The 24,303-nt window shown below is 51.8% G+C and overlaps 1 protein-coding gene across 2 annotated transcripts in view; it reads right to left on the reverse strand.

Moving 5' to 3' along the window:
• LOC118211251 (retinoic acid receptor gamma-A) overlaps positions 1-24,303 on the reverse strand; it is a 59,199-nt gene that overhangs the window by 29,812 nt on the left and 5,084 nt on the right. Inside the window, exon 2 of one of the 2 annotated variants that reach the window (XM_035388318.1) lies at positions 17,256-17,668. In XM_035388318.1, coding sequence (XP_035244209.1) covers positions 17,256-17,424 — 169 coding nt within the window. In that variant the 5' untranslated portion in view covers positions 17,425-17,668. Of the gene's footprint in view, positions 1-17,255; positions 17,826-24,303 lie in introns of those variants that run through there. The other variant, XM_035388319.1, reaches the window with a different exon arrangement.

A 24,303-nucleotide genomic window follows, 5' to 3' on the forward strand; every position in this document is an offset into this window, starting at 1 on the left:
CAGCAGGTGGGTAAACAGGCTGTGCTCAGGCAGGACAAAGGGGAGCCAGGCACACGCAGGCACACGCAGGCACAAACGCACGCACAACGCACGCACAGCGGCGAATAGACAAACACGGATTCGATTTCATTTTCGTATTATTACTATACGCGCTCAAATACGCACATGTACACGCAAGTGCAGATATGGACACACACACACACACACGCAGACACACGCACACACACTCACACAAACACACACGCACTCACTCACTCACACACACACACACACACACACACACAGACCTGGAGGGTCTTCCACATTCCCGCTATCACTTCTTACTTTAAAAAATTTTTTTTTTTTACTTTTTAGTCCTGTGGTGAGTCTGGAGGAATAAAATCAAAAGCTAAGTCCAAAATGAAAATTGTTGACTGTATTTACAAATATGATTTTTATTAGCATCATTGCAGTAGCAATGTGTGTGCTTGTGTGCGTGTGTGTATGCGTGTGTGTTTATATGTGTGTGTGTGTGTGTGTGTACATGTATGTGTATGTTTGTATATGTGTGTGTGTGCATGCGCACGTGTGTGTATGTTTGTGTTTGTGTGTGTGTGTGTGTGTGTGTGTGTGTGTGCCTGTGTGTTTGTGTGTGTGTGTGTGTGTGCATGCGCACGTGTGTGTATGTTTGTGTGTGTGTGTATGCCTGTGTGTTTGTGTGTGTGTGTGTGTGCGTGGGGCTTTCTAAAACACATCTGAGCATTTGAACTGAAGGAAACACCCTAACTGGTGTCAGTATTGCATGGTTTTCCCACTGAAAGGGCTGCTGACAGCCCGGACGGCAGCGCCGGGTGGAAACCGAAAGGGGATTCCTGGGAGGAAAGCAGCTGGAGGCGCAGCGAGCGGGTACGACAGAGCAGGCGCTCAGCCAGAGCGCCCGCGCCGGCACCCCCCCCCGCCGGCCTGGCGCAGTGGTACGGCTCGGCTGCTTCTGAAAGGACACCATTTCCTGTCAATCTGTGCTGCTGGCCGGGACTCTCCGTAAACACGCGCGTGTGGGCGAGCTGCGACGTGCGCGCGCAGACTGGCACGCTCGCACGCGTGAGAGCTCCAACGCACACACGCACGCACACTTCATTTTCTCCTTTTCTGCTTTAAAAAAAAAAAAAAAAATCTCCACTCTTTTATTTTTCTATTACCCAACCCCCTCCCTCTTGTACGTCCTGGAGTACTTCTACATGTCATACATGCCTATCTATCTATCTATTATTGATTTTGTTGTCACGCGACCGAAATAATGAGATAATTCTCGGAACCCCGCCCCCTCCCTCCCCCCAGCCCCCGCCCCCCCGCCCCACAGCCTGTGGCTGCGCTGCTTACCCACAACATCTCATTTTCAATTATTCAGAGACTTCTCACCTCGAACCCCCCTCCCAGGGCAGGCTTTATCAATAGGCCTGAGGTGCTTAGCAGGCCAAACGGCTCTAGGAGCAGATCCAGCCCGGCCGGGGCAGTTGCGGTTGGAGGTCTGGGGGTGTTGGTGGGTGGAGGTTTTGGAAGTCCTTTGTCGGTACTGAGCGTTATGCCAGCGCTTGTGCAATCTTATTGTGTTGCCAACAGGGCTTATGGTTCACGGTATTGTAAGTGAGGTCGGTGGAACTCTCGTCTTCTCTCTCGTTCTCTCTCTGCCCACTACCCTCTGCTCTGCAGCAGGCTTCAGTGCACTCTCTCTTCTCCTTTTCTCTCTCTCTACCTCTCTCTGTTTCTCTCTGTCATTGAATGACTCACTCTCACACGCACGTGAGTGTGCACGAGCTCACCCACAGAAACATGGTCTTCTTTCTGATTCAGTACCTATCTCTCATTCACCCCATTTACTCACACACACACACACACACACACACACACACTCTCGCTCTCGCTACAATCGCCCAAATTCTTAATTCAATAAGGCTTTTATTGGAATAGCCTCCAGACCGCGTTATTATTGTCTGAACTGGTACACGCTGTACCGCTCGCTCTTCCCCTTCCTCTCTCTCCCTCTCTATTCCCTGCTCTCCCTTTCCTCCCTCTCTCCCCCAGCCGCTCCTTTGAAGACACAGGCTCTTGTACAGGAACTTGTTACATGCTGGATGCCCTTGAGTGACACATTTCAAGGGACACGGTTTGGCTTGACTGTACAGAACGAACAAAGGGATACTAATGGGTGGGCGTGTGCATGTTTGTGTGTGCATGAATCCCTTTGTACTTTGTATGCATAAGTGTGTGTGTGTGTGTGAGGTTGTGTGTGTGTGTGTGTGTGTGGAGGGAGTGTTTGTGTGTGGACACATGCCTTTGTGTATATGTGCATGCGTGTGCACATTTGTATGGGTGTGAATTTGTGTGTGTTGAGTTTGTGTGCATACATCTATGTGTGTGTTTGTACTCACTTGTGACTGAGAAAGAGAGAGAGAGAGTGTGTGTATGTGCGAGTGTTTTACCCCCAGTTTCATCTCCATCTTTGACCCAACACTTCCTCACCTGTTTCTCCAGACTATCACAGTCTCTTTGTCCTGTGCATATGGCTTCTAGCTCTCATAGCGCAATGCAATAGCACAGTTCCCTGTGTGCATTGGCTCCTTCTGTTACACTAAACCAAACGCCTCCAATGCCAAGAAACATAGTCCAGTAAGTTTGGACACTCAATACACACATTCTACACACTGTTGACCCCACCCCCTCTGCCCCCCCCCCCCCCCATCTTTCCTATTCTTTCCTTGCCTGTTCAAGAAGGCTGAACTCTGGAAGAAACCCCCACTGGGCCACTGACGTTCCCCCCAAACTTATCCTGCCCTCTACTGCACCCCCCTCTCTCTCTCTCTCTCTCTCTCTCTCTCTCTCCACAGCTCTTTTCCTCCTCTCTTCGGACTTCACCCCTCTCACGTTCTCATTATCTAGTAGTATCTGTCGGTCCGTGGTCTTCCCGTGTTCAGTTTGTAGGCCCGTGTTTCGATTCCCTCCCCGCTACGCTTCCAGGCTCCCTCGCTCTGAGGAAAACGAGTCAAGAACCTGAAGGAGTCGCCCTCACGCCATTCCGCTGCCGTTTGCTCTTCCACCTTTTCACGCTCACCTGCCCCCCCCCGACCCCCCCACCACCCCGTTTTGGATGTGGAGGTGGGAGACAGTCATGTACGGGGTGATGTTTCAGTGGGACACCAGAGGAAAAATAAAGTTTCACTCCCTCCCTCTCCTTTCTCTGTTTTTCTCTCACACATGCTTCCCCCTCTCCTTCCCTCCCTAGCCATTCTCCCCTCTTCTCTCTTTTTCAAGGGTTCAAAGGATTCAAACGGGTTTTTTTGGAAGACAGAACTTATCCACTGCTGCCAAAACTTTTTACAAAAAGAAAAATATAAACCCAAATCTCCTCCCTTTGTAAAACGAAGTACCAGCAAAAAGAAAATAAAGGATAATTACAATAAAAAGCCATACGGTTGAACAATCTGCACTGAAACAGTTAGAACAAAAAACACAAAACGTTTCTAGAAAAGAACATTTTGCAAATCTTACTCTCTGTCTCCCCCCATCTTTTCCTCTGCCTCCTTCAATTTACTTCCCACTCTTCCTCCCTCTCTCTCTCTCTCTCTCTCTGTCCTGGTGTGGAGCTGTGGAGACTCAGCCAGGAAAGACCTCCTCTCCATACTCCACACCTTGAGACAATTATACCCCCCCCCCAAACCCCCCCAGCCTCAGGCCTGTGGAACAGAGAGAAAGAGAGAGAGAGGGAGAGAGAGGGAATGCAGACAGGAAAAAGGAGGCCCATTATTCCTCTCTCCACCCCTACCCCCCCCCCCCCCCACCCCCCGCTTGGCGCGCGCTGACAATAATACACTTCTGTGAGCGAGCTGCAGACAGGGACACGGCGGCCCCTCGGAGAGGACCCTGACCGGGCCGCTGCCAGCAGCGCCGCCGCCGCCGCCGCCCACGCCGACGGGTAACCAAACAACCGCCACTCCCCTCCTCTCTTTCCGCGGAAAAAGAACAGAGGAGCCGCCGCCGCCCGTTACGCGGGCCTCCGGGGCGTCCCCGCCGCGGGACCCCGAGGAGACGCACGCCCCCTCTCCCCCAGACCCCCTGGAGCTCAGGTTACCGACTTACCCCAACCCTCCCCCCCCCCCCCCGCCATTCCTGGGACAGGCCCTCACAAAAACCTGCACGTCCCGCTCCAGCGCCACCGTGACCGGAGCTGGGTGGGTGGGGGGGTGGGTGAAGTTGGGATGGGGTGTCAAAAGGGGGCTCCTGTGTAAAGTCTTTAAAAAACACACACCGGAACACCCCGCCCTCCACCCTGCATCCCCTTGCTGCGCACCAAAGTCCGGTTATTATCATGTCACATGATCTGCGATGAAGCGTAAGAGGAGCCGCCATCTTAGTTTTGGCCCCAACCCAGCTCATCTCAGCAAGTATGAAATACCATATAAATCCCTTTCACCCTCCAACATTCAGAATCTGTTAAGTCAACATGCGAAGAACAGGCCACTGTGCCCTTCGCACCAAAGTCTAACTTTCGCTGGGCTTAACAAAAAGACAAAGTCACATTCCATCTGTGACATCCACACCCCCCCCCCCAATCCACGCTGTCACCAGTGTGACTTTTTCCCCGCTAAGCTGTCCCCCTTCGCGTGTGATCTCTGACGTATCGTGACAGAGGTGAGTTTCGAATTCCCTTCCGCGTTTGCGGACCACCCTGGGTGGCCGAGCCGCTGGGGAACAGGAAAGATGAAAATATTGTTCCACTCTTTCCCTCGAATCAGCTCCAACATTTCCCCCCCAAAGCGGCCTCAAAGCACTTTTTCTGTTTTTATTCCTAGGAGAAATGTCCATTGTGAACGTCGCTATGACGACCGCATTGTTTATAGCGCTACACAAATGAAGACTGGTTGGTTGATTGACTAAAATCAACTGAGAGGAACGTTGGGTAGGGGAAGGACTTAAAAGTTACATTCCAACTCCGAGAACCATAATCATCATGAAATGGTACGACACTTCTTTTTGAAAACAGGAAACGGTCGTTCCCAGGACAACTCACCTAACTGTCCATCTTTTTGGTTTCGCATTATCCAGTTATAAAACTTGGTATTTACTGAAGCGATTCAGGTCGGGCATCTCACTCAAATGTAGAATACCGGTGCCCTCACCTGTGATTTGAACCTGCAACCTTCAGGGTCACAGGCTCAACTCATTATCCATTAGGCCAGAGGCGGGTGACCCTGGTCCCCGAGCACCAGAGATGTCTCTGCTTCATGTCTCTGACGCTCCGGGCCCAGGGCTGTCTACCTCTCCGCTACACCGCACTGCAAAAGCACTGCGTGCACTCAGAGACCCATAAAAGCAATGTGAAGGGTTTTCACATTCTCACACCATCATTATGAAGACCTGAAATGCACTGTCAGCGTCCCGGAGAAGCCCTGGAGCACCAGTAACTCTGGTCTGACAGGAGAACATTTAAATACTCCAACATCCACGTTGACCCAAAAAATAAAGGCATTCATGTTTTAATTTCCATTTCCAGAATATATGACTGGACAAAAGGCTAATGTGACAAAGAACTTTAATTACCTTAATTACCTAATTACAAAGCAAACAAATTGCACTATTGTAATCAAAATTGGTTTAAAAAAATGTACAAAAATTCTTTAAATCATTCAATAGACAATGGAAAAAGTCACAATAATGAACGAAACTCTTTTCAACCTGAGATGATAAAAGAAAATCATATTTACTAAATAACAAAAGAGTGCAATAATAAAGGGTGTAATAATGGCAAAAAATGAAGATTTAATTCACTCAGAGTTTGAATTGAACACAGTTAATAAAATGAGTAAAGTTTCATAAAGATGTACACTCTCAATAGGTTTAGGGAACTTCAAAATCTTAATCTGCCTGCTTGCTTTCATGGCTGTGGAGTTGGTTTCACAGCAGGGTTGCATGCATATTTTTATTTTTTTTTGAAAGGCACAAAGCCAGCTTCAGCTCGCAGAGAACTGCCACCTCTCCTCCAGTTCCGCTGGACCCCGCCCACTCAGGGCACCCCCCTCCCCCTTCCCCCCCCCGGCGGAAGCCCCGCCCACCTGCGTCTCCCATTGGCCGGCCCTCGTCCGGCTGGTGCCCACTCGTGCCTGCCGGGACAAAAGGCCCAGCCCCCCCCCCCCGCGGACCCGGCCTCTCTGTCTTCATATGTCATCGCATGTGATCGCCCACGCTCCTCCCATTCCCCCTCTCTCTCTCTCTCTCTCTCTCTCTCTCTCTCTCCGCTCCTCTCCCTCCCTCCCTCCCTCTCTCTCCCTCCCTCCCTCTCTCTCTCTCTCTCTCTCTCTCTCTCCCCGCTCCTCTCCCTCTCTTCCTTTCCCTTTCAGTGCTTCTTCTGACGTTATGCAAAAGAAGCAACAGGGTGGGTAACGGCTGAATGAAAACGGAAGGCCTCGTTAAGCTCTGAGGCTGGTTGCGATCGAGCGCGGGTCCTCCCGACGCTGCAGGGCAGAGAAAGGGGGCCGCACGCCAGCGACTTTCACCACTCTGATACCCGCCCGCCTCGCAGTCACACCGCTCCTCTCACAATGACTGCTGCACAGCCTCGCCAGCGCTCTCACCTCCGCTGTGACTTTCTCTTACAGGAAAGCGAAAGAAAAATAATGAGCGAGTGATCTGGAGGCCTAACGTTGGGTTGGGGTGTGTGTGTGTGTGAAAGGATGGAATACATGAAAATCTGCAATATGTTAATGTGGAAAAAAAAAAGTGTGAGGACCTCGAAAAGTGTGTGTAAGTGTGTGTGTGTGTGTGTGTGTGTATGGGTGTGTGTGTGTGTGTGTGTGTGTGTGTGTGTGTGTGTGTGGTGTTCGGATGATTTTAGCGATATGGAACTGTGAGAACAGAGGAGCTGAGAGACTTGGCGAGGGGAAGGACTTGTGAGAGGGGCGAGGTCTGAGAAGAGGGAGAGCGCTTTCTCACTGACACTTTTACTCAATCTCTCACGCACTGACTCAGCAGCAAGCCTGCACACACAGAAACATCCACACGCACTGACTCAGTAGCAAGCCTGCACACACAGAAACATCCACACGCACTGACTCAGGAGCAAGCCTGCACACACAGAAACATCCACACGCACTGACTCAGGAGCAAGCCTGCACACACAGAAACATCCACACGCACTGACTCAGGAGCAAGCCTGCACACACAGAAACATCCACACGCACTGACTCAGTAGCAAGCCTGCACACACAGAAACATCCACACGCACTGACTCAGTAGCAAGCCTGCACACACAGAAATATCCACACGCACTGACTCAGGAGCAAGCCTGCACACACAGAAACATCCACACGCACTGACTCAGGAGCAAGCCTGCACACACAGAAACATCCACACGCACTGACTCAGCAGCAAGCCTGCACACACAGAAACATCCACACGCACTGACTCAGGAGCAAGCCTGCACACACAGAAACATCCACACACACTGACTCAGTAGCAAGCCTGCACACACAGAAACATCCACACGCACTGACTCAGTAGCAAGCCTGCACACACACAAACATCCACACGCACTGACTCAGTAGCAAGCCTGCACACACAGAAACATCCACACGCACTGACTCAGTAGCAAGCCTGCACACACAGAAACATCCACACGCACTGACTCAGGAGCAAGCCTGCACACACAGAAACATCCACACGCACTGACTCAGGAGCAAGCCTGCACACACAGAAACATCCACACGCACTGACTCAGGAGCAAGCCTGCACACACAGAAACATCCACACGCACTGACTCAGGAGCAAGCCTGCACACACAGAAACATCCACACGCACTGACTCAGGAGCAAGCCTGCACACACAGAAACATCCACACGCACTGACTCAGTAGCAAGCCTGCACACACAGAAACATCCACACGCACTGACTCAGTAGCAAGCCTGCACACACAGAAACATCCACACGCACTGACTCAGGAGCAAGCCTGCACACACAGAAACATCCACACGCACTGACTCAGGAGCAAGCCTGCACACACAGAAACATCCACACGCACTGACTCAGTAGCAAGCCTGCACACACAGAAACATCCACACGCACTGACTCAGGAGCAAGCCTGCACACACAGAAACATCCACACGCACTGACTCAGCAGCAAGCCTGCACACACAGAAACATCCACACGCACTGACTCAGTAGCAAGCCTGCACACACAGAAACATCCACACGCACTGACTCAGCAGCAAGCCTGCACACACAGAAACATCCACACGCACTGACTCAGCAGCAAGCCTGCACACACAGAAACATCCACACGCACTGACTCAGTAGCAAGCCTGCACACACAGAAACATCCACACGCACTGACTCAGCAGCAAGCCTGCACACACAGAAACATCCACACGCACTGACTCAGCAGCAAGCCTGCACACACAGAAACATCCACACGCACTGACTCAGGAGCAAGCCTGCACACACAGAAACATCCACACGCACTGACTCAGTAGCAAGCCTGCACACACAGAAACATCCACACGCACTGAATCAGTAGCAAGCCTGCACACACAGAAACATCCACACGCACTGACTCAGTAGCAAGCCTGCACACACAGAAACATCCACACGCACTGACTCAGCAGCAAGCCTGCACACACAGAAACATCCACACGCACTGACTCAGTAGCAAGCCTGCACACACAGAAACATCCACACGCACTGACTCAGGAGCAAGCCTGCACACACAGAAACATCCACACGCACTGACTCAGCAGCAAGCCTGCACACACAGAAACATCCACACGCACTGACTCAGGAGCAAGCCTGCACACACAGAAACATCCACACGCACTGACTCAGTAGCAAGCCTGCACACACAGAAACATCCACACGCACTGACTCAGGAGCAAGCCTGCACACACAGAAACATCCACACGCACTGACTCAGGAGCAAGCCTGCACACACAGAAACATCCACACGCACTGACTCAGCAGCAAGCCTGCACACACAGAAACATCCACACGCACTGACTCAGGAGCAAGCCTGCACACACAGAAACATCCACACGCACTGACTCAGCAGCAAGCCTGCACACACAGAAACATCCACACGCACTGACTCAGCAGCAAGCCTGCACACACAGAAACATCCACACGCACTGACTCAGCAGCAAGCCTGCACACACAGAAACATCCACACGCACTGACTCAGCAGCAAGCCTGCACACACAGAAACATCCACACGCACTGACTCAGCAGCAAGCCTGCACACACAGAAACATCCACACGCACTGACTCAGGAGCAAGCCTGCACACACAGAAACATCCACACGCACTTGCACAAGCGCGCGCGCACACATACGCGCACACACACACACACGCACACACACACAGGCACATATGTGACATATATAAATACACACACAGGCCGAAGCACAGGCAGAAACCTGCGCGCGTGCGTACAAACGAGCACAGGCCCCAGCCAACTGTGGGCTGGTCTGCAGCCCGGTATTTCAGCTCCGCGTTTATATTAATAAATAATCTGGTACAATGCGCTGCCTGTGCCTCTCCAGCACCACAGTGACCTTCATTTCCCTGCACTCTTCTTTCTAAAACGGAGCGTTCAGCTCTGTAAGACTGCTGCTTCAATTTCATTTGAAGTCCCCTTCTACGTAGCTAATATAGCTTAACAGATGGCGGTCAGGCCTTATCTTGTGTGGAGATTGTTCAACCGTTAAGCTGAGTCTACACTGTCAGACCCATACTCTACTGTGCATGTTTGACCCTACTCTGAATGCACTCCACGTATCTGACTCCTGTGATACATACTCCAGTATTCATAGCTCCAGGAAGGTCCTGTAACAAATATGACAGGGACGTGTGTGTGTGTTTGCGTGCACGCGTGCGTGCATGTGTGTGTGGAACGTGGAAGCATAGTTAGTAAAACTAAAAGTTGCAAGTGTGAGGGGACCTCAACATGCTTTGTTCAGTCGGCATCTCAGCTAGTTCTCTTGCCGTCAGTCATTGTCCTGAAGTGTGTGTTTGTGTTTGTGTGTGTGCGTTTGTCTACGTGTTTGCATTTGTGTGTATACGTGTGTGCGGCGTGTGTGCTTGTTTGTGGGAAAATATTTTAAGTTCAATGCAATTTTCATTATTTACTTTTTTAAACATGTAACATGTCATTTGTAGTTCCATGTAATTTTAGAGAACATTACTGTCATTCAGTTTGAGAATGTTTACTTCCATTGTCAATGTGGCAAAGTTGCAATCCCTCTTACGTCCTGTGGGGGCAGAGAAGAGCTCTTTTCACAGAGCGTGGCACATATCAGACTGGAAGAACTTCAGCCTCAAAGCGCAGGATGTGCTCAGCTGGGTCTTCTCAGTGTAACTGAAAAGCACTGGTGTGACATTTCCGCACCAAACTGTGCTTTAGAAGCATCAGTGAAACGAGCCCTTCCCTGTCATTAAACAAAGCGACAGACGCCAAAAGGTCAAACCCGACTTGAACAACTTTAATGACTGTCGTTTAACGTCAGCGGATAAATTTGAAAGCAGGGGTGAATCTTCACTAGCTAATCACTAGAGGCTAATCCTCACTAACTGATCACCAGGGGTTAGTCTTTACTAACTACTCATCACAAAGGATCGTGTTTGACATGGGGCGTGCTATCAGATCTGTCACAGATGGAGATCGGGCCTTCACAGGCGCGCAGTGTTTTTGACTGTTATGCTCAATCTGCACTGTCTCACGCAGAACGGCCTGAGCTTCCTCTGCGCATCTGACCCGCGCTGACCGTGTGACACGGGTGAGATGTGACATCATCGCTGACTTCCTGCGCGATGCCCCCAACCCCGGGCAGGGAGGCGGAGCTTCCTCCCTTAAATAAGGCGATTTCATTGGCTAGTCTGTTTGGCCCCGGCGCGTTCCCTGGCCGTCCGGGCCTATCGGCTGCGCGCCGCGGGGGCGAACGTTTCGCTATTTCGGCGCGCCGCTCTCGAGCTCTCGACGGCCGCGCGAACCCGCGTCGGACGCGCCGATCCCGACGCTCGTTAAAAGCGGAGACGTTTCGCCGCGGGCCAGAGCGAGGTTCTTTACTGCTTCGCAGAAAGACGGCGCTCCTGTCAGATCGACCGAGGATAAGGGTTTCCAGGAGCAGTCTGAACCCAACGGCCAAGTCAACAAGCAGCATTGCTCGAAATCCTTTCAAAAATAAACCTATCGACATGTTGAACCTGTCGACATGTAGCAGGTCGCTGGAAGATACGGACTTGTACTGGAAAGTAAGGAAAGACACTGATTTACAGCCTTGAGTCTGTGAAAAAATGTGTAATGTTTAGAGCAAGGGACCTAAACTATATCAATGACAAGCAATGACACTGGAACAGCTCCCGTTTCCAAATTAAAGGATTTATATGACAAACAAAAAAATATGCTGTAAACACAGGAATTCTTTTTCCCTAGTCCTTTTGTTACACAACAGATTAAACACTCGAAAAACATTTTAAACAAATACAGATGCATTGCAAACAAAGCTTCAAAAACCTCAGTCTCAAAACTGCACTTTCTGCCTAGAACTTTTACATTTTCCCACACGAATTAGCATCACGTTAGAAAGACCAAGAGGGTGTTACCTTTGAATATAACCATTTTTGTTGGATTGGGCTGTTTTGAATTTTCCCGGTAGTCGCATAGAACTGCACCGTCGCACATACGCGAGTCTAGCGGCGTCTAGCAGTTAAGAGGAAACTCGGCCAACAGAGGGCATGTTGTGCTCGCTGTTCGCTGTGAGGGCTGCGCTGTACGATAGCGCGCCGCAGCGTGCTGAAAGGGCGTTTGCGCGAAGCAGAAATACACGCTGCGGGGAGAGGCCTGTCTGCACGGCGCCACGCTGCGGCGTCTGGGGCGGAGGCCGCTTCACTGGCGCGGGCTCGCTCAGCCACGCCGGTGTCACCTGACCAAAAAAACCCCCCCCCCGTCGGACGCGGGCCCGTCTTTACAGCCGGGGTGTCCTGGATCGAGCTCACGCTGGAGATCCAGAACACAGAAACTGGGGGGGGGGGCAGCTTTGGGGCGACCCAGGGCCCTGACGTGGGCCGAACAATGCCCCCCCGCCCCCCCAACCGCCCCACCCCTCGTCCCTGAGACAGAGAGGGAACACTTAAAGGTGTCGTTTCACAGTAAACGGCGATAGTGGCGATAAGAGCCACTCGGATAATGACAGGGACGAGAGATAACAGATCCCCGGCACAGACACCTCGGCGCTCTCTCTCTCTCTCTCTCTCTCTCTCTCTCACACGCACACGGTCGCGCACGGATGACAGTACATCACGCACCGGCGGCCGGCTAAAGATATGCGAGCGCATGACTTCGCACACGCATGTACGCCCTGCCGCAGGAGCGGTATGCACACGCATGCACATATGCGCACGCACACGCAGACGCCCACATGTGTCCACATGAATAGACACACGCATTCGCACAGGCACACGCATACGCTCACCCGCAGTTATGCAGACTCGTATGAGCACACGCTCACACGCAGAGGGGCTCGCACGCACACACTGTACACAGGCACGCTCGGACATAATCGAGGAGCGCACACAGGCACGCGGACATACCGAAATCACACAGATGTATGTGCGCACACGTACACGCATGTCTCAAGCACAGATCGTTCCCACATGCACCAATAGGTACACACACACACACACACACACATGTAAACACACACAAACACACATACACACGTCCACACACAGACGCACACGCGCAAACACACATACACACACACACACAAACACATACACACACATGCACACAGACGCATGCCCACACAAACGGCCACAGGTACACACGTCCACACACAGACGCACGCATGTAAACACACACAAACACACATACACACGTCCACACACAGACGCACACGCGTAAACGCAAACACACACGTCCCTCATCGTCGCGTTCGCTGACACAAGCGGGGACCACAGAATCAAGATCTTCAGGTTAGCCCCGTACCTGTCCGAAAATGCAGCCCGTTTACCTGCACGAGGCGCTGAGACACATCCCCCCCTCCCTCCCCCCCTCCCTCCCTCCCTCCCTCCTGTCTTTGTGCTAAACAGGTATTTCTGAACCTGCTGCCAGCGCTGTGGATGTGGGAGGTGCCGCTGGCCCGTCTGAGTGGCTTAGCGCTCAGGAGCCCCAGCCAACGGGGGCGGGGCTAAGAGCCATTCAGCACGGAGCTCAGATCGACAGAAGAATGCAACACTTTAAAGACCGGCTCCTTCGCGCCTGTTCTTTTGTGCAGGGCTTTGTCGCAGTCAAACCGGCAGACAGACGTCCCCGACTACAATGCAGGAGAAGGGAGAACCAGACTCCCGCCTTCGAAAACGGCTTCTCTGTCCTACTTGGTCGGACTTGTTTTTTTTAAAAAAATCTTTTTTTTCCCCTGTTTTTGCGAAGGTACACGCGCGTCTGTAAACGAACGCTGGAGCCCCAAGCCCTCGATGCTCTGTCGATTAATGACGGTTTGATGAACATGTTTGGCCCTGAACTCTGACCCAGTGCTTTGAAACCCCATGCTCGGCTTAATGTGAAAGGATGGAATACATGAAAATCTGCAATGTGTTAATGTGGAAAAAAAACAAAGTGTGAGGACCTCAAAAAGTGTGTGTAAGTGAGTGTGTGTGTGTGTGTGTGTGTGTGTGCGTCAATTGGCTATGGGAACTGCAGCGAAGCGTGAAAATTTCTTACTAAACCTGAAACTCACATTTCTCTAACTGCCAAATGGCGGAAAGTATAAACTCCCGAGAAGCCGCTGAGGCAGAAGCAAGGGCTCCACTCGATCTGCGGTTCATTCTGTGGCTCCCTCCTTTGCCCCCCCCCGCCCCCCCGCCCCCCCGCCCCCTCTCTGCGTTCTGCCCCCACGCAGTCCACACAGGATGTCCACGGGGTGCCTTTGAGAGCGCCGCCGCCGGCTCGGGTCATGACCTTCCACCACCCCGACCGATACAGGCGTCTGTCACTCTGAGCATCAATCTCTTCTCACCACTGTACTCGCGTGATTAATGAAATATCCTTAGAAGCACTTTAGCGAGTGAACGCTCTGGTGAGTGAATGTGTGTGTGTGTGTGTGTGTGTGTGCGTGCGCCTGTGTCTTGTGTATGTGTCTGTGTGTTCCTCTGTGTGCGTGTGTGTGTGTCTGTATGTGTGTGCGAGTGCGTGTCGATGTCTGTTTTAGGCATGTTTGTGTGTGTGTGCATGTGTGAGTGTGTCTTTGAGGGTGTGTGTGCGTGTGTGTGTGTGTGTGTGTGTGTGGTGTGGGGAAATAAGTGTGTATGTCTGTGTGTGTGGACACATTCTCAGATTCCTCTGTACTTCATGCTCAGCCTGGGGGCATTCTCTCTCTCTCTCTCTCTCTCTCTCTCTCTCTCTTCCGTAAATACCTTCAGGATTAGTTTGGGAGTGTGAGGAGGAGGTAGTGATTGACGTCTGAAAGGCTTAGGCAAGTCTCAACCAGAGGGAGACAGGGAACTAGGCATCCGGGGGGGAGGGGGAGGGGGGGGAACACAGGGGGAATTCTGGGCCTGCTTTACACCCATACAACCTCTGTCTCACCCCTATACAGTTACAAAATACAATAGCATACCTTTCCGAAGCCCTCTCCTCACTCAAAATCAGCCCTTTCCCCTCCTCGTCCCTGTAAGACAGCGTTAGCGTGCGGCGCTAAATAAACGGGAAGGCGGCGGACGCGGCTCCCTGGACGGGGCGCGCGATGCGCTAATGGCCCACCCTCCGGGACACGCCGCCGGGTCCCCGCTATTTCTGGGCCGCCGGTAATCAGTCACCGCCGGTCTCGCGCCCGCCTGCCTTTCCCTCGACGGCCTGGAGGGGGCGCATTTCGTAAGAGCGAGCAGAGGAAGGAGGAGGAGGGGGGGGGGGGGAGCGGGCGGGAGCGAATGTCAAAGGAGGGCAATTTTCGCGGCGCGGGGTGGGCTCGCAGACGGGCCGCTGGCCGCGCCGGGGGGCCATCGCGGGACCCTGCAGACGCTTTCGGAGCGCGCCTCGCCGCTGTGTGAGCCGGGACCGCCGGGGCGTGAGGCGGAGCCGCCTGAGCTAACGGCCCCCGACCCAGCCGCCGCGTCCCCACGAAACCGCCAGGCCAGCCTGCTGGCCGTCACCACGCTCATAACCCGATGCCGTTAATGGCTGCTTAACACGGTCGTGGATAACACTGAGAGCTGCTTAACACGGTCGTGGATAACACTGAGAGCTGCTTAACACAGTCGTGGATAACACTGAGAGCTGCTTAACACGGTCGTGGATAACACTGAGAGCTGTTTAACACGGTCGTGGATAACACTGAGAGCTGCTTAACACGGTCGTGGATAACACTGAGAGCTGCTTAACACGGTCGTGGATAACACTGAGAGCTGCTTAACACGGTCGTGGATAACACTGAGAGCTGTTTAACACAGTCGTGGATAACACTGAGAGCTGCTTAACACAGTCGTGGATAACACTGAGAGCTGCTTAACACGGTCGTGGATAACACTGAGAGCTGCTTAACACGGTCGTGGATGACACTGAGAGCTGCTTAACACAGTCGTGGATAACACTGAGAGCTGCTTAACACAGTCGTGGATAACACTGAGAGCTGCTTAACACGGTCGTGGATAACACTGAGAGCTGCTTAACACGGTCGTGGATAACACTGAGAGCTGTTTAACACGGTCGTGGATAACACTGAGAGCTGCTTAACACGGTCGTGGATAACACTGAGAGCTGCTTAACACGGTCGTGGATAACACTGAGAGCTGCTTAACACAGTCGTGGATGACACTGAGAGCTGTTTAACACGGTCGTGGATAACACTGAGAGCTGCTTAACACGGTCGTGGATAACACTGAGAGCTGCTTAACACGGTCGTGGATAACACTGAGAGCTGTTTAACACGGTCGTGGATAACACTGAGAGCTGTTTAACACGGTCGTGGATAACACTGAGAGCTGCTATCATAGACTGCGAAACGGGACCTCCTAACGCGGACTTCCATCCTACATGTTGTTACACCTGTAATCTGTTCTTTCTAGATTGTAACTTTTCTGTGTGTGTGTGTGTGTGTGTGTGTGTGTGTGTGTGCATATCTGTGTATCTCTGCGTGTGTGTGGGCATGTATGTGTGTGTTTGTGTGCACGTGTGTGCGCATACCCGTGTGTATGTGTACGTGTACGTGTGTGTGCCTACCTCACTCCCATTGTTCTCCTTCAGTTTTCACTCCCTCTTGCTCATGCACTTTTATCATCTCACCAGCTCTTTCCCCCTCCCTCTCTCCACTTTTCCCCCTCTCTGTCTCTCCCTTCCTTTCTCGGTGTGACGGGCAGCGGCACCGCCTGCGACCCGCGGGGGAAACTCTGACAGCTTCCTCCGCCCATTTCAACGCGCTCTGTTTTTTAAAAAACATTTCTTTTCCCCCTTTTTTTTAATGCCGTAGTTCCTTTGGAGCGCATAAAGGGCGCCTTGTTCCACGCCTCGTTCTACGCCTCGTTCCAGACATGAAAGCGGGCCGGCTTGGCGTGCTCGCCGCCAAGGCCACGAAAATGGAAAGTTTTTTTTTTTAAAAGAAGGCCCCTCTCTCCTCGTGAGACCACGGCAGGTCGCCGGCGTGATCTCAGAGCGCCTCCCGGCACAGCTTCCTCGGGGGGCTGGGTCTGTCCCCTCCCCGCTAACGCTAACGGCCGCGCTCGCGGTGGCAGCTGCGCTCCCTCTCACGGTACTGACCCATCTGAAGCCAACGCAACAGAGATTTCGCCCCAGCGAGGAGCATCTCAGACTCCTTCAAAATGGATCCTGGAGGAGCCCGACTACTACTAGAACCTAGCTGTCAGGCTCGCTTGCGCACCCGGACGTCCAACGGCAAGCCACCCATCAGAGAAGAAGGAGAGATGGAGCGAGAAACGGAGGAGACAGCGATGAAACGCGACGCGCTTGCTGAACATCCGCTCGTCTGGAGCGTCAGCCTCCGGCAGGTTCCAGAACGCCGATCTGGCCAAGATTTCTCAGTTTCAATAAAACTCTGTCGACATCAAGTTTTACTATTTGTTCCACGAGTTGTTACAGCCCAAATAGCGCTTCCAGTTCCATTCTGTTTGACTTAGGAAACTCAACTTTTGCTTTCAAACGGAAACACACACGGGCTTGGGGAAACCAAAGCACTGGTTACTTAATGTGACAGATCGTTCTGCAAAACCACGTCGGAGGGTGTACTTACACAGTGCCGCCATCTCTTTGGGAAGGTCCGCCCCAAACCTGCCGAACAGACTGCCATTGGCCAGCAGGTCGAAAGGGGAGTGGCTGCGGATGGAGTTGAAGGCGAAGGGGTAGACGGCGGGCGGGAAGCCGGTCATGTGACCGACCTGCCGCTCTCTGTTGGTGGCCATGGCTGTGAAGTATCTGCTGGCCAGCGGGGGTGCGAGCCGGACGTTGTCGAGCTTTGGGGGATTCCGGCCCTCTTTCGACGCCCGTCCGGTCAGGATCTTGCACTGAGATGGATCCAGTTCTGCCTCTGCGCCCCAAGTTCAGAGGTGGGGGTGCCTCTTCAAAGGGTCTTCTCCTCCTCAGAAATCGAACCTTCGGCTAGCCGAGGCACAAGGTTGCGATGACACTGACGTGACTTGTGGGGACCTTGGGGGGAAAAGAGTAGAAATGGGACAAAAATAGCTGTTAAATACTTGTTAGATAAACACAAACCTGCTCCAATGTGAGGACAGTAAAGCACTACTGTTCATTTCTTTAATTTCAGCCCAACATAAACAAGAATGTGGAACATTCTGCTGATAAAATGCCATTCAGGGAAAAATGTAACAAACGATGTGAATGCTTTTCTTTTCATATGTAGTGTGAAAAAAGTGGTGTGAAGAAAGTTAGGAGAAGAGGGGAAACAAAAAGAAAACAAAACAAAGGGAAGAGGACGAGGATAGCTAAAAGAGATGAAGGACGGAGAAAGAGAGAGAGTGAGAGAGATTAAGAGAGAAGAAGAGGGAGAGAAAGAGAGAGAGAGGGAGGGAGAGTGAGAGAGAGAGAGGGAAAGTGAGAGAGAGAGAGAGAGAGAGAGAGAGAGAGAGCTCTTGTTTCTGAAGTTTTGAAAGCCTTCCAGACTGCTCTGTGATTCCAGGCAATGCCATATGATTTAAATCACCAGAACTCCACAATAAAGAACTCCTCTGTTCCCTCTGCCAGCCTCATGCAGCAGCCAGCCCCACTCCTGGCTGCCCAAACACGGGTTCGACCACTTTAGAGAGAGAGAGAGAGAGAGAGAGAGAGACAGGACCCAGCGGTCGCCCACTTAACCCCTTACACCCCGAGGTCCAAGAGACTCTGAACTTAAAAAGACATCCATCCTTTGAACCTTCACCTCAGCGCTGATATTCAATGTGCACGTGCTATTCAATGCTGAACGCCAGCCCCAAGTCGCAAGGGTGACTGATGAATGAGGGGATTAACCCAACCAAAGCCTTTTCTGTCCTTCCCTCACCCTGGGCTACCGGCCTGTCCTTTCTGCGATCCTCCCTCCATACATCTTAAGCTCTGTTTGGGACAGGCACGAGCAGAGGGCAGGCTGAATAAGGGAATCCCTCCATCTCTCTCTCTCTCTCTCTCTCTCTCTCTCTCTCGCTGCAGAACGATCACTTTTTCCCTGGAGTGACTTTAGGAGTGGGCGGTGTCAGGCTGTGGTTTTTAAATGTGGTAAACAAAGAGGAGCCAAAGAATTCTGTGCTTTTTGGAATGGGTGCAGCTTGTGAACCAGTGGGGAGATGTGGGGGGGGGGGGGGGGGGGGGGGGGGGGGGGGGGGGGGGGGGGGGGGGGGGAGGGGGGGGGGGTGGAGAGGAGGAGAAGAAAACATCTCGTAATGAACTCTGAATATACTCAGAAAAGAGGGGGGGTGGGGGGAATGAAACAGATGCTGATCGTAGGTTGAGCAACTGCAGGACGAGGTGCAGTGATTCTGTCTGGGCACCGGGGGGCACTGTTGGGGTAGCGGGGGTGGCACTCTGCCCAGAAGCTGGAAAATCTGCGCGACACACACACACACACACACACTCATACACACATACACGCACATGCACGCACACAGACGCGCACACACACACACACACACACACACACACTCTTTTCCCCCTTCTCTCACCCCCTCCTCTCTCGGTCCCAGGCCTGCGCGCTCTCTCTCCACACAGCCAGTTAATTACACCCCACTGCTGCAGGCAGCTTCAAACCGCCGCTAATTTAGAGTTCCATTACAGTAAACTGTTCCACATGTGTGTCCAGAGCACGGGCAGGCCGAGGTGGCCACGTTTCAGGAAGAGGCAGGCAGGAGCAGGAAGGAGCAGGGCCCGACAGGCGCTCACCCCCCCAACCCCCCAGCCGCCATTACCGCTGCCAACCTCTCGCACTGCAGCGCTCTCTCACGGTGTTTCACCTGCCGTCCCTCTCTGCGTCCGCGCGCGTGGACGTTTGTGCGCGCGCTTGAATGGGCGAGCGTGTGTGTGCGTGTGAGTGTGAGTTTCTGTGTGTGTGTGTGTGTGTTTATGCCTCTATGTGTACGTATGTGAGAGTCTGTGTTTGTGTGTGTGTGTGTTTATGCCTCTATGTGTGTGTGTGTGAGAGTGGGTGTTTCCGTGTGTGTTCATGCACGCGTGTCTGAATGTGTGTGTGAGAGTGTGTGTATTTATCTGTGTGTTTTTGCGTGTGCATATGCAAGTGTGTGTGTGTGTGTGTTTGAGTGCGTGTATTTGTGTGTATGTGTGTGTGTGTGCATGCGTGCGTGTGTGTGTGTGTGAGTCTTTGTGAGTACAGGAATACATGTGTCCTTCTGTGTGTTTCTCAGTTCTCTGCGCTTTTTCTGCCATTTTCCCTGGCCTGTCCACGCATTCGTTCACACAGAATGTTCCCCATATTTCCATCCTGTACATTCTCCCTGCGCCTTGTGACTCTTCTGAATTCTCTGTCCTTGTCCCCTCCAGTTTCTAACCCTGTCCAGATGTGTGGAGCAGAATGTACCTCAGCAGTGTCCCCCATCATTTTTGAACTGATCGCTGTACCCCGAAACCCGGCACACACCCATTATATGTCCCCAGTATTTCTCCAGCCATTTTTCCTAGATCCATAGTACAGGACAAAAGAAAATGATACAAGACAAACCACAGTTCTGGTAAAGGTGGACACTTGACTGGATTAGGAAGTGTGGGTGAATGCGTTGGCGCAAAATGGCGGCCCTGGATCAACCTGGATCAAGTGTTACACACTGCGATGGTTCGGGTGAGTTTCTTCCTATCACTGCCGTCAGTGGGCCCACTGAAAGGCTTTTCATCATAATTACTGCCGGAAAAACACGAAGATGGGAAAACAGGAGACGAACACAAAGCTTTCAAAAAAAAAAAGGCATTATGCCACCCAGGATATCACCTTTACATACTTAATTTGTGTGTGAAAGCTCACTCTCGCCCCGGTTCACTGACCAGTGACCAGCGCCCAAAATAATCTTCTACCACATTCATCTCAACTGTCCACATAAGGTATGGGCCTGGCGACAGACGAGGAGCACTCGCCTGAACACACGGAACCAGAAGCTGTGTGGCAGCGGGCAACGTGAGAACTGCGTTCTGAGTAAGCGAGATTTCAGTCTGAACCCAGGACTTTCCCTCGTGAGAGGAAACGGACATCTGAAATTAGTTTCGGTTTCGTTAAATGTTAAATAACACTTAAGTACGTAACGGTAGTAGACGTGAATGTGTAGGGAAAAGCCGTAACACCGATTTACTCGAAAAGGCACATTTCAATTTTTGTGTGTTCGGAACCCTTGTGATGTGTCTTCATTGAGTTAATAAGCGGTTGTCTTGCTATACAAAAGGAGCTGTATGCGGGTTGTTTTTGAACAGACAGAGTTAGCCTATTCTGAACGCAGGACGCTTCAGTTCTGTCCCCATTTCACTGGAGCCATAGTGAGGACACGCACGTGACTGATGTGAACGGAACAGGCTCCGGCTGCGCGATTAGCGTCCAGCGCGGCCGCCAAACCGAAGCTACGTCGTTTGTAAACTGGCGTGCGAACGCCAGCCGACCGGCCGCGCTGCGGGCAAAGCGAGCTGCGGCGGGCTCAGAGCACCGTCCGACACGGGCGCATCTGTCCCTCCTCGTTCGGTCGCGGCGTCACGGCGGACCGTCCCCCGTGCGACCCCCGGCGCTCGCGTCCTCATCCCAGAGCTCGTCAGGCCGGAGGTTTTTTTTCGACTTTTTTTTTCCGCGCGCTGCTGGAGCGGCGCGCTCTCACCTCGCTGCTCGGGCCGGCGCTGAGAGGCGAACCCAGGCTCCTAATTAAGGGCCGGGACGCGCGCCGGGCTCTGCGGTCCCGCGCTCACCAGGGTCTGTTATTTCGGAGGTATTTCGGGAAAGGCTCCGCTCGGCGGCTACGCAGGAAAGAGAGAGCGAGAAAGGCAGACAGAAAGAGACGAGCGAGCGAGAGAGAATGAAGAAAGAAAGAAAGAAAGGCGTTCACATGTCTGAGACTGAAAATAAAATGTTTCTCATTAATTAGTCACGCGTTGGGAGCGGTTCTAAGAATGAGTCTGTGTGTGTGTGTGTGTGTGTGTGTGTGTGTGTGAGTGTGTGTGTGTGTGTGTGTGTGTGCGTGTGTGTGTGTGTGTGAGTGTGTGTATGTGTGTGTGTGTGTGTATGTGTGTGTGTGTGTGTGTATGTGTGAATGTGTGTGCATGTTTGTGCATGTGCGTGTGTGTGAGTGTATGTGAGAGTGTGTGAGTGCATGTGTGTCTTGGAAGGAGAGGCAGAGGCAGAGAGTTTAAACACAGAGAAAATATATAAAAGTTTTATTTTCCCCAATAAAATAAAAATAATGAGGGCCCTGGCGGAGTCTAATGAGTCACACCAGCCGGGCACAGCCCCGCAGACCTGCTCCTTCAGGGCACAGCACCTTCGGGCTGTCAACAAAGGCCGCTATGTGTCCGGGCCTCAATGCACCCTTTATGGCGGAGGCTGTCTGGGCCCGCCAGTGGACCGCTCCCGTCCGGGGACGTGGGGGGGGGGGGGGGCGGAGGGGGGGGGGGGGGGGGGGGGGGGGGGGGGGAGTGGAGGAGGGGAAGGGGGGGGGGGTGTTTGGGAGTGATCTCATCCACCCTCTGCCTGACTCAACCTGCCACCTCAGCCCCCTTTTCCCCCCCGGCGCCCGGGGGCCTCGCGGGCGGCTGCTGGCGGCTCAGCCTTCGGGGGATTGAAAGCAGCTCGGCTCGCGTTAAAATCTCGGGGCTTTCCACTTTTCCCCCCTTTTTCCAGGGAGCCATTTTAAAGCCTTTTTTTTTTTTTTTTTTTTTTTTTTAAATAAAAAAAAAAAACAGACCAGGGAACAAACTGTTCTTACATTGATACAAACAACTGCGCTTATAAACCCTGGCACTAAACTACACTTTGCCAAAAACCGCTCTGAACGTGGGCCCCGGGTCGCCCCAACGATACCAGGGCTTCGCAATTAAGATCGAGACGTTATTTTGACCGCTAATTGGTTTTTTACAAACTTGCGCGGCGTCATTAGTTCAACAGAAACAGAAAATAACAATAAAAAACGATAAATTTTGCTAGGACTCCTAACTCAAAGGGAATTTATTTGAAGCCAAAATGTGCAGCGCTGATGTAGGTGATGATGTAGCAGATGTAAAATTAATGGCATAACTATATTTCATGCTTCATTCTTGTCCAGTCACAGTATTCAGCTATGTAGCCAGCTATCAATCAAGCTGTCCCATGACATGTGATATGATCAGTGTTGTTGATTTAAAAAACTTTTCTGGAGAGAGGGCATTTAGCTGAGGTCAAGCTGGCTTGTGTGTGCAATTCCTTGGGGATCTATTTTCATTTCGTACTTTCAACGCACAAAACAATCGCATGCATTTTCTTTACGTGGCTAACATTGCTAACACTACTACGGTCCTGCAGGCTTACGAACCTGATTTCAATATTCTAGTGGAATATGAAATCACAGCCTGTTCCCATGAAGCCAAACAAGTTGTGAATGGAAGAACTCCACGGTTCGCTCCCTGCATGAGGAGCAGTCAGGGGGACTTTTTCTGTGAGGCTAGGCACGCCGTGGAATATTTCGAAGGCATTTACATAAATTTAATCATTCCCTCATCGTCCCAGCATCTGAAATCCTATGTAAAGCAGTCACCGATCATGCTTTTATGCAAAGGACGTGAAGATTTTGAGGGCGTGACGAAAACGTGATGTGTCGCATATTTGCGGACTGAAGGGTTCGACTAAACGGGGGCCAAAAAAAAAAAAAAAAACCGCATAGAATTTTAAGCTAAAACTGCGTAATGGTAATTGACTGGATGTGATCAACGGCCATTTTGAGAGATGGGAGGTTTAATATAAACACGTTTACCAGGGAAATGCGAGCTGCCGGATAGCAGCTAGCTACGAGTAAACAACGTGTACGTAATTTACATTTAATAAGGTGTGAACATGGGCCTGGCTTCGAGCACTATTTTCCTTTTTACTGTGGCTCAGATTTGAGCGCGAGGATTACCTTTTTGCCTGTGCAGACCCGAACTCGGCGAAAACGCGCTTTGTTAAAGAAGAAAAGCCAGCGCTGGCGTTTTAACGCGAGTCAAAGTTAAGGACCAGCGGCTGACTGAATCCAGGCCATAGAAGTGTCAGTTGCGCTGAAACAAAAGTCAGCCAAAGGCAGCGTGCTGGTGAAAAATGCAGACTTACGAACCGCGGCTTCGTGGGGACGCTCATCCAGCTTAACGGCCGCTTTCTTTAGCGGCGCTTACGAAACGTGTCCCTTTGTCTAATTCTGATAGCATTTTCAGCATTTGTTGATGGAAATCTGTTTCATGGTTTCCGGTTAACGCTCCGCTTTTAGCATCAATGCTAATAAGGCGCTTGGAAAATGCATAACTGCACATGCTACTTCGGATTTCTTATGCTAATTAGCAAACTAGTCAGCCTGCGGACACACACACACACACACACACACACACACACACACACACACACACAAACACACACACACACACACACACACACACACACACACACACACACACACACACACACACACACACACACACACACACACACACACACACACACACACACACACACACACACAAACACACAGCATCTCGCTAAAGCTGGCTCTTATTTGCTCAGGAACCCAACATTTGCAATTATAATACATCTAAAGGTTTCAGCAATTTTTGAACCCCCTTAAGCACCCTGGCCTTATCCATGATTTGTCCCGACC

Source organism: Anguilla anguilla, chromosome 13 (assembly GCF_013347855.1).
Source record: "Anguilla anguilla isolate fAngAng1 chromosome 13, fAngAng1.pri, whole genome shotgun sequence".
In the NCBI taxonomy this organism is placed as follows: domain Eukaryota; kingdom Metazoa; phylum Chordata; class Actinopteri; order Anguilliformes; family Anguillidae; genus Anguilla; species Anguilla anguilla.